The following is an 11,295-nucleotide window of genomic DNA, read 5'->3' as shown; positions in this document are numbered from 1 at the left end:
TATGAAAGCCTTCATAAAACATCCAGACTAATCTGTTGGTGCCTGAAATCTGGCAGTAGGCAGAATCAAAGTGAAAGGGTAGGTAGGTTCAGACCCACATCTTGTCTTTGTTTCTGATGCTGCCTTCCCTGTTCAAATTCTTCCTCCTTCTCCAGCTAGCTTCCAGAGAACAGTTACTCTTGCTAGATATATGAACCGATAATCTTATAGAGGATTTCTGAAATTAAGCTGGGGACTGTGTAAACTTAGATGAAGATCTCTGTTCACTATGGAGTTCAAGGCTGCTTATACTATTGTACTGGCTTAGTGCAAGTTCCAGTCATATACCTACTGTACGTAAATACCTGCTGCTTCAATAGCTAAATGAGGATGCTTTTGATAACTACGTGTGTAACACCAGTCAGTTCCCCAGGTTGGTATTTGGGTCATGTATTTTAATCATCATCCCATGCACTTTTTTTTTTAATTAAAAAGAGATTACATTATTAAGATCAGTGCTTAACAATGTGCTTGAAAAGCAGTGCTGATCTGGCTGCAAAGCAAAGCCCATCACACATTAACTGGACATAGGTCCCACTGAACAAATTAGGAAAACTAAGAATACAAGAGTTCTGTTTCCAATGCTTGCCAGTTGGAAGACTTTAGGTAACCTAAATGCAATTTTCCAAATGTGTCAAGGATCGAAAGATACCAGAATATAAGACTCTAACCTATACATTGGCTAACTTGGCCAAACTTCAAGGTAATGTTTCTATTAAAGTTTCTGAAAAAGTTGATGCATTGGTGTGCTGCTATTCTTTTCAGATTATTTTGGAAATTGTATGCATAACCTGTGCTCATGTACAGTTATCTCAGTCTCAGTTTTTTTCTTCCCTTGAACTGAATTTTGTATCCTAGGAAATTGCTACTGGAAAATCCATTGGGAAGTAGTTTAACACTTCCTCAAATGCCCTTTCCTTCAATTCCAATGGAGGCAACCACGCATGTTAGGAGTAGCGCTGCTGCTGCTGTGTCTGCTGCTGTGTTGATGCGCTCCAGGTAGACATTCCATTGGATCATTCGGATAAAGGAATACCATGAGAGAAGCACAACATTCAGAAATATGTGAGATGTAGTTTTGGGTGCTCTTAAGACAGGAAATATGTGCTAGCACTTTTAATGCAGTTAATTCACAGTGTTGGATCTTGTGACTGAGTCTCAATATAACCCCTTTTTTTGCGGAACAGATTAGCTACTTGGATCTACAATGGAGAAAATTGTCTCCAGTAATATAATCTGTTCATGTCTGTCTCTCTCTCTCTCTCTCTCTACACACACACACACACACACAGTATGCATATATTTGACCGCCTCTATCCCAATGAGTAGGGCTTTGTGGTAATTCTGATTATGTCTTGAATTGATTGCCCTGAAGAAAAACTCCATCACCTTGAGATTTTTTAAAGGAGACAGAATCAGGATGTATGGTGTATCATTCTAATTATTTAAATGAATTCATAGAAGGTAATTGAGCAGCTTCTGTGTTTGAAATTTAAATAACTGTTCGACCTAACCTTCTAATTTTGACATAGCAATGTTGCTGAAACCTGAATTTACCCTGTTGGCATATAATTCTGTCTAAGCGGTAACAGCTAGCTTGCCTCGGCTAATCTCAAAAACTAAGCAGGGTGGATCCCAATTAGCACTTTGTCTAGGGACCCAACTGTTGGCCAGACTGGGAAATTGGAAGAGGATCCTGGAAGAAAACAATGACAAACCACTTCTATCACACTGCCTTTAAAGTTGCATGGGTATAAATTGAACTTAAAGCTATCTTTATATATTTTAATAATAGTACAGTATTGCATGTGAATCACTAGGTCATATACCATTTCCAGGCTCATAATTCTCATAAGCAACAATATATTTTTCCAAGATATATTTAGATTGAACACATATCAATCAATCAAATCTTTATTACGGTCAAAGACCAGCATAAGGGGGGTGGGGTACAGTCAATTTAAAAAGCATAGAAAATGCATCAGAAAAATAATAATAAAAAGCTAAAAGATATAAAATAGAAAATATATATCTAAAAGGGATCTAAAGGAAAAATTATGAAAAGCTAGAAGATATAAAAATATATGTATTAAATCAGAAAGTATATATAAAAACAGTCCAAGCAAATCTAAAAGGGGTAGGAACTTTAGATGGGTGTGGGGGGCATAAAGGTTAGTATGTGGCAGAGCACGCTAGTATGATGAACTAGATGCTCATTTAGATTAGTTTATGACACAGGTCATCATCTGACAAATTTTAATTGCTGCTGCGCAGAATCTGGGAACATTATATGTTGTAGCAGGGTTGGTATCTGAAAGCAGTAGGGAGGTGTAGAATTGTCCTGTGCGCCCTGGGTATTTATGCAGTCATGGTGAGATGAGGCTGGTACAAATGTCTCTGTAATCGATTGAACACATAGGAATTTCTTTATTGACTTGCTTAATGTGTCATGAAAAAACAGGATGGGGAGATCTTTCCAGGTGCTTTAGATTTCAGTAAGGTCTGAGCTACAGATTCTTTTGTCCAAGATCTGGGAGCATTACAAGGTATTATAAATTGAATGAATGAATGAATGAATGAATGAATGAATGAATGAATGAATGAATGAATGAATAGCAGTGAATGTCACTTTAAATCATTAAAGTACCAGAAAAGGGAAGAGGATTTTTATTTCCTCAGTTCTAGCATGGACAGCTTTCTGTTTTATTATGATAACTGGTTTCCTTCTCTTCTGTCTTTAAATGCTTGCTAGACTCTCCAATCACAGTAGCTATCGTTCTCTGTTGGATGCCCTTCTCATTACTCCTATTATTAAACCTCCTCTTCTGGAAAGCACAAGGCCATCAAGGAAATCTACAAGTGTTCTGGAGATGCAAAGGAAGTGGAGGTAGTCAAATTATGATAGAAATTGTCCTGACTCTTCTACCTCATCCTTACTTGTATCTTCTAACTCACTGGCTATTTGGATTGTTTTGCATTTACATCCCATTTACACTATTGTAATAAAAGTTATAGGATTTCTTTTTGCTTAAGCTCTTCATTTTAAAAGCTGAGGAAGATATTTTACCGCTTTATTTACACAAAAACTTTTGTGCATGAGTAGCAGTCACTCACTACAGTACTAGCATAGTATCTGTCTCAAACTAATGGAGTGGGAGAGAAAAGTCGTATTTTAATGTTATGCTGTGCTAAAATATTGCAGTCATTACAGCAAAATGTTTTATAAATGGGTTGTGTCCATTACTGGTACGAGTCATGTTATTCAAATCAGGATCATTTAAGATATTTCAGGTTGGAGGTGGTCCTTCAACTCATTTTGAATTTATGATGTGATTCATGGCACTGAACAATTTTCCTTTATTTAAGAAGTATGACCTTTCAGTTAACTCCAAGGTGGGAAAATATTACTAGAGTGGAATCAATAGTTCTGGATTGAGGTCCTGGCAGAATTTCCTTCAGTGTGGAAACCACATGTTGTTCTAAAGGAGTATTATTAGAACAGGGAGGGTTTTTTCCTCCTATTCCCCTGATATTTACTGACTTAGTCTGACTGCAATGGTTGGGAAATGGGGCAGCAAATAAAAGATGATTCACACATTTGCCACTTACTCCATAAAGCACTTTACGTTTTCTGGTGGGGTGACACATTTTGCTTTGTGTCATACTTCCTGACAAAAGCTATGATAACATTAGAAGCTTTGTTTTAACCAACAAAGCAGATGTTTTGATGGTTTAGATGCAGCTAGCTCATTAATTGTGTCTAGTAAACTCGTTTCTTTGGGTCGCTTGGATGATTTCACTGTTAAAATGCTTCATAAGCCCATATTATTCAGAACATCCAAATGTTAATATATAAGGGCTTATTATTGAAGATTGTAACAGCCTTCAAATCTTTTCCATGATCAGTGGAATGCCACCTTTTTGTGATTTTTTTTTTCCTGCTGAGCATCATAAACCTTTGTATTTGATCCTCTCCAGATCTGAGTTTATGCTACTTTTGGGATAACTTCATAATGTATGAAAGTACTACTGTCTGTATTTCACAATAGCAAGGTACAGAAAAGTTTGGAAGGAAAAAAAAAGCCTTTTCAAAATTGTGCATGTATGAGAAAATAGTGGGGAGAAAAAATAAACCTAAAATGTAACTTGCCATTACAGAAACACAGTCAGCTGAACGTAATCTTTACAGCCTGTGCCTTTTAAATAACAGTTACATCTGCCATGTTCTGACAGCACACATAATATGCTTCTGACCACTGCAATATCTTCTGTAGTTCTCTATCCCCTGTTGATAGTATACTTTGAACTGAGTATATCTTTGAAGACTCTCAGAAGCAATTCTTCACTTGCTCTTCCTGGATTTTACGGCAGACACATCCAGAAAATGTCAAGAGTAATGGACTAGGCATGCCTTTTAGACAACAGTTGCATGCAAAATTTGGGCACCCATGGTCAAATTGTGTGTTTCAGGAAATCCCTAGGTGAACAGGAACTGATCTGTGGTACAGAATTAATCACATGTTCCTGCAAATTTGAATGTAAACATTCTATTTATGGGCAGTTGCTTATAGAATCAAAATAAGAAAACAGTGCAGAAGTTTGGATACACTTTCAATCTGTGCTTTGTAATACAGTTTCTGTAGTCAACTTAAGTTTTTTTTTCTATTGTCGTTTTTGGAATTTTTTCCCTACTATTCCTTGCATAATTCTTGTAGTTCAGAAATATTCTTAGACCTCCTTGCATGTGCTACAGGGTTGAGATTTCCTCAAAGATTTTGAATAATAATTCTGAAGATTTTCATCTGGAGATTTTGCAGGCCATTCCAAAACCTTTGTTTCTTTCCCAGTGGTATTTCATGGTTAGTTTGGAGTGCAAACATATTTTGCAGTCCACAAAAAGAATGATGTATTTAGAAATAACGTGTGAACCATCCCAAACCACTATGTCTTTTTCTTCAAATTAATGTTTTATAAAATCTTGGCTAAACTATGTGGGTGAACCAGCTAAAGTGCTTTAGACTTATGGGAGAAGGATTGTTCTGAGAAAACACGTGTAACTCAGGTTCTCTGCAAGCTATTGAATAATGCATAGTTTTCCAGCTTCCTCCTCTTTTCCTATAAAATTGAAACTATTGCTTGAACTAAGATCAGTGTTCTACAGGCAAAGCAAGGGAGGGGAATTTACTCTAGAGGGAATGAAATGCCTTGTTCACCAGGTTTCTAATTTGCAAATCAAAGTTAGTGCCCGCATTGCATTTGCATGAAAACTCTTCTAATTATCTCCTAATGTGTCAGGCAGTTGTTGCTTTATTAGAGTGGAATCCACCTTCAAGGAACTGTTTTCCTCTAAAGCAGTATTTCTTGACCTTGGCAACTTTAAGATGTGTGGAGTTCAACTCCCAGAATTCTCTAGGCAGCATGAGCAAATTGTGAGGGTGGGGCAAATATTAAGGGTGGGGAAGGGAGAGGAATCTTATTTCTTCTTTTCCAGAAGTTACCCATTGCATTTTATTCCCAAAATATTTCTTGGCCATCTTTCTCTTGCCAAACCTTATTGATGGCTCACAATCCACAAACATCATAAAAAACAAGAAAATAACTAATGATCCATCACAAATAAAATCCACCAGCCAGCAATGTAAACTGGAAGCCAAATCAAATTATCATAGTTTAGAATTAATAGATGTAGAGCGTAACATATGCAAAAAATAATTTTGACCCAATAGATCTGTTGAGCTTGAGACATTGTTGGAGAACCTTATTAGCATACTATAATTAGCACCTTCATAAAATTTAATTTCATAGAAAAAAGAAATTGCTTATTTTTTAGACTGATGTTAGAAAGCTGTTTTCCCAAAATACTCTGTATCTGGGAAAGAGACATTTGAGTGTGATAATGATTTGGATTCTCACACTTTTGCATACTCTTTAGCAGAACAGGAGGCAAAAAAATAAAATAAAATCTTGAATTGTATTGCTTTACTTATCTTCCCCACTTATTCTATTTTTTTGGTATGCCTAGCTGTTCCTTCTTTTTCCTTAGGATCCATTAGAACAAGGTTGCCTTTAGCAATATAAACATTTATCTTTATAATTTTACATTGGAGATTTATTTTTAAAAGCACAAACACAAATAGAACATGATTAGGAGGAAAGAAGTAGAATTTGTTCTTTGTGTCTTTTGTGAGTCTGGTGCTAAGCATTTTTTACGTTGCCATATCCAAACAATTTTTCCAGATATTTTTCTCATAGCAACAACCATTGTGAAATGATAGGTTTATTTTTACAATAGTTTCCTTTGTTTAACATTCCAGAAATTGCAAAATAGAGGGATTTTTAATTTATTAAAATAAGTGTTTTTTTTTTAAAAAATAACAATTTTAGATGTATTTAAATAAAGCTATTCCTTAATTTTTAATTCAAAATTGATTGCAGATTAACTCTTAAAATTGTGATAAATCTGGCTAGCTACAATCAATGGCCATTTAGAAGTGACCCTCGATAAATTCAGAGTGTTTTGCATAAGTGAGAGTAGGATCACTTTGTAGAGATTAAATCTTGATATTTTATTTTACTTAGAAATCATATTTAAGGTTTTTTTTTAAGGCAACAAAGCAACAATTATAAAAAAAAAGTGTTCATGTCTGTCAAATTTTCCTGTTACTAATAATGAAATTAACTCCTTTTAGATCAGGATTTCTTAAACTTGGGAACTTCAAGATTTCTGAACTTGAGATCTTAGAATTCTCAGCAAAGCTGTACTGGCTGGAAAATTCTATGACTCAAAATCTAAACAGGGAATTTGCCACAATTTGGAAATGCTGTTTTAGACATTTATTGAGTCCTTGAAATAAATATACCAAATAACCATATAGGGCATTATGCCAAGATCAGAGAGTTGCTCCTGCAAAAGTTTTTATGTTTGTGTCTGACAACAGTACTTGGGAGCAAGCCATGCTTGTTTGTTTTTTTAAAAAAACAGTTTAGGGTGATTTTAAATTTAAATTCTGCTCAATTTTTTTAATATGCAAATTGATTCTCAAAGTAGACGCCTCTCGTTAACTCCAGTGGGTGAATGGGAAGGTAATGCTGGGCGTTACTTTGGGCCAATTCAGACTCCATTCAAGTTCCTATAGGAACCTAAAGCAAGAAATAACCTATTTGTCTGTAGGTTTCCTGCATCCCTAGGTGTTAAACTTAATTGCCCCAAATCCTTCTAGTAAAGTTTTATATATCAGATATTGATAACATCTGTACAATTGCCTGAATTAAAGTCTGACAACTTATGACCTATGATCATGACATTGCTTTTGATAAATCAAGGTTCTGAGTCGCAGTGACTTTCTTGTGATATTGAGTAAGAGAATGACATGGATGTCTTTCATCTTTTCTTGTTCGTCCCTCTCACTCTTAGAATTGTGTTATGTGACAATGTTCCTTAACAAGTAAAACTGGAGTTCCATAAAAGGATTCAAATAGTTGAAAAGATTTTTTTTCCCTATTACCAGTTGAAGATAAAATCAGCTGTTCTGTAACTCAGATGGTTGCTGGATTGAATTTAAGAATCTGATTTAAAATTTGCATCAGTCATGGGCTTATGATGACATGGCAAAATACATTTACTTCATTTCTCCAGTCCTTATAAATATATCCTAAACATAGGTGAGATTGTACTATACATAGCATATTAAAATTTCTATGTGTGTGCCAAGATTAAGAAATGAACATTTTAGCCTGTGTGTTCGGTAAATTATGGTGCATTAGTTCTAGAGATTGGGCGAGTCACACAGCAGTTTGCATATACCATACTACTGACAGATTTTGTTTAATTTGCCAGTTGTTTTTAATAAAGAGATACTGTATCAGTTTGGAATATTATTTTTAAGGCCTAAGTAAAAATACCAATTTGTGGGTGAGATTCTGGGACTTTTTCTGGCCACACAGTGCATTATATAACATGACATTTATTTAATCCAGTTGCCCAACTCCTTGATGACTCTGGATAGCTTACAAATAAAAGAAAAACAATACCTATAAACACATATAAAAAGAGAACTTGGCCAATCTTGAATGGGCCAACTGAACCAAGGTTAAGTGGATTAAAAAAATAATAAAACCAAGGAAAACCATTATCTGGCACACAAGCTTAAAAAAAAAGTATGTAGAAGCCAATATTGAGGAGACTGACCAGAAAGCACAAATCATATTGGGTAATGGCTTTGCTTTGTGTGTGTCTTTAGATTGCAGAGAGCATTGAATAAGGTTTCCATTCTGAACACTTTGCTTTTATGTCAGCTTATTTATTTCTGGAAATTTTCTAATTTTAGGAACATTCACTTTGAAAAAATACAGCAAAATGGCCAGTGCCAGGCCAGAATCTTTATGGGCAAGCCAACTCCTCTTGGCAGGGGGCCTAAGCTAGAAGAATTATGGCATATAAAAACCAGAGTGGTGGTCCTGCTGAAATTTTGGCACTTTCTTTGATTGTACACCTCCAGCTGATGTCTCACTATTTTCTGAAAATGGATGAATAGCTTTTGCTAGTTTTGGGGGAGGGGATATCTGTCTTACTAAATATGTCACAATTTGGAGTCTAAAACACTCTGTAACCTAAATTTCTCCATCTTAAAAATGTCTCTCTTCATTAAAAAGCAATCCTGTCTTGCATTGTATCAGATCTTAGTTACTGAATTTCATATACAAAGAAAGTGACTTGGGAAGTGACAGAATGTCTGTCTATTCCTTTTAAAAGGCCTGAGAAATATGTCTTGTTCTTCAGAAAGAAGATGGTAATTTAGGAGAATGGGAAAGGAACAAAGATTGTTATCTGGAAAACTGTATCTGCTTGATAGATTTAATTCTACCTGGGAGAGATACAAGAAATGGGTAGGCAAGTAGCTGAGATAGGGTTCAGCTCTCCTGTATCTCATTAACTTTGACTTAAGTGTCTCTGTTGCTCTGATGTATTAGTCACTGTAGCTAATTTAAAGTTTGCTATGTCATTAATGATATAATTTTTTTTGCCTACACTTAGTTCTAATTTGATTTCTTGATAACTTAAAGCAAGTTTCTATATCTTGAAACCATGAATACAGTGACTTCACACATAACTTCAGATGCAAGTACTATTATTGGAATTCAGGTAGCTTGCTCACACATGGGTTTCTGCTGTAAAATAAATTAGGTAAGAAATGCAGGGCATTGTAGTGAGGATCCACATTCTGAATATCCAGAGTGCATGGGATCCTCCCCAAATTAAATTTTAATTTTGTTTTGACCACACTCACATTTTGTCTTGCCTTTGCCTACTTTTGGAGTGTGGCCATTCAGAGTAGAGCACCTCTGCTTTACAGCTTCAATTCAAAGTGGTTATTTAGGAATGCCAAAGGAATCCTTAGCAAGAGAGTAATCAGTGCTCCTCTGCTCCTCTCTTCTCCTTTTCCTACATCTGCTGTAGCTGGATCAGAAAGCTTTCATTGGTGTCTTTTCCCATGCAGTCCGGTGGCGGTATGCAAGATGGCAAACAGGAAGAATGCCATGGCTCTGGACAGATAGGCTGATGAGTGCCACAGGACATGGATTTGAATAATTCATAGGCAGGGCTGGCATGGCATGGACACTCATTCCTTTGCTTATCATCCATTTCCTCTCTACATTCCTTACTACCCAGATGTAAAGGTGTTTGTGCAGAGGAAGGGAGAAAGAATGGTGTAGCATATTGGTATGCTAGTTACTTAGCATAACTCTGCAAACTTTTAAACTTGGATCTTAGATTAATCAAGTCGACAGATTGTCCATCTGTTATGTATAGCAAAATTATAATTACAGTAAGTACAGTAATGAATATATTCTGGGGCTCTAAATGGTTGATGGGGGCCTTGAAGTTCCAGATGAGGAAGTTCAGTGAAAATCCTGTTGAGCTCCATGGGATAAAAGAAGACAATGGCTTCCTTCCTTCCTTCCTTCCTTCCTTCCTTCCTTCCTTCCTTCCTTCCTTCCTTCCTTCCTTCCTTCCTTCCTTCCTTCCTTCCTTCTCTTTCATGGTGGTGAAAAAACAGATTTACTTGATGAATATTTCCAGTTACCCAGATGTGCACCCTGGTATCTTTTTGCTGGATATGGTAACTTGACACATGCCAATTCTTGTGTCCTTTTCTCAGTATTAAAGTGAGCTTTTCTTCCCTTAGACAATGACCCATTAATCAATCTTTCATGCATAGAATTATGTTAGAAAGCAAACTGCTATGGAAATTAGCATTTTTTTAAGTCAGCATGTTGCCTGTTGATAACATTTCCATGATTACTTGAACATGACATAAAGATTACCTCTGGAAGGAAATCCAGAGGGAATGCAGTGGCAGGAACTAAAAACGTTCTCTGTTTTGGTAATGAAAGTCTTACAAAACTAGTTCCAATATTATTGGTGTGTGAGGTCTGCTGCAAATGTTGACAGAAAGTCTCCTGCCAACCTCAATAGGCATAGAGAGTGCCATAAATCAAAAGTTTCATGTGAAGCCCATTGTTCAGCTAGACTTCAACCTTTCCTCCTTTGAAAATGCCCAAAGTTTGTAATTTCATAGCTATGAGTTGAGCTTTACTAGCATGGCTCATCCCACTTTTCATATAGATTTCTGTATAGATTTACATGTTTTAATGCTTTTGGCAATAATATCCTGTTATAATTCCATTGGTGTATCTTAACCCAAAGGTTGTAGACATGAACCCTACTGGACAGTACACAGATTTCAACAAGAAGGGAAAGAGAGGCAGCAGTCTTTGCATTACTGTATTCTTTAGCAAGAGCATTCCTGAAGCTATCTCTATCTTGGTTAGACCATAGACTTACTGCAGTCTTCATTGTTTGGCACTGGTTTTCTTTATGGAGCAACAAGTCATTAAAAAGATGGGTGGCTGTATAAATGTGGCATATAAATAAATAAATACCTGCATCCATTTCTATGCAAAGCAATGCAAATATGGCTTTTCTTGAGTACTTTTAAATATTTAAAAAAATCATAAGCGTGTGGAGTGAATCTTGAAAGGTGTCTAAAAGACTTTTATGGCTGCAATAACTTTTGTTCTACTTCTGCATTTGTGAACTATCACCATCAACCACATGCAGAAGTTAAAGAGACCACACAGCTTTACTATTCAGAAAAGATCCCAAGGGGGCAAGCCGGACACTGTAGTTATTGTAATGTATAGTTTGAGGATGCATTCATACCGCTACTTGTTTTGGAATATTTTCAAACAGAT

At 36.0% G+C, this 11,295-nt stretch overlaps 1 protein-coding gene across 13 annotated transcripts in view; it reads left to right on the top strand.

The window, feature by feature from the left end:
- Positions 1-11,295, top strand: part of PDLIM5 (PDZ and LIM domain 5) — a 140,286-nt gene that overhangs the window by 90,926 nt on the left and 38,065 nt on the right. For 12 of the 13 annotated variants that reach the window (XM_088133044.1, XM_088133046.1, XM_088133043.1 and 9 more), the window contains 2 exons: positions 898-1,038; positions 2,792-2,926. The exons of the other annotated variant lie outside the window; for it this stretch is intronic. In XM_088133044.1, the coding sequence (XP_087989170.1) occupies positions 898-1,038; positions 2,792-2,926 (276 nt within the window). The remainder of the gene's footprint in view (positions 1-897; positions 1,039-2,791; positions 2,927-11,295) is intronic. 13 annotated transcript variants of the gene reach the window in all.

Source organism: Python bivittatus, unplaced genomic scaffold, assembly GCF_059951505.1.
Source record: "Python bivittatus isolate LINGU-HERP-01145 unplaced genomic scaffold, Pbiv_v1 ctg000070_np1212, whole genome shotgun sequence".
Lineage (NCBI taxonomy): Eukaryota > Metazoa > Chordata > Lepidosauria > Squamata > Pythonidae > Python > Python bivittatus.
Note: the sequence above shows the minus strand (reverse complement) of the source record. Positions and strands in the feature narration are given on the sequence as shown.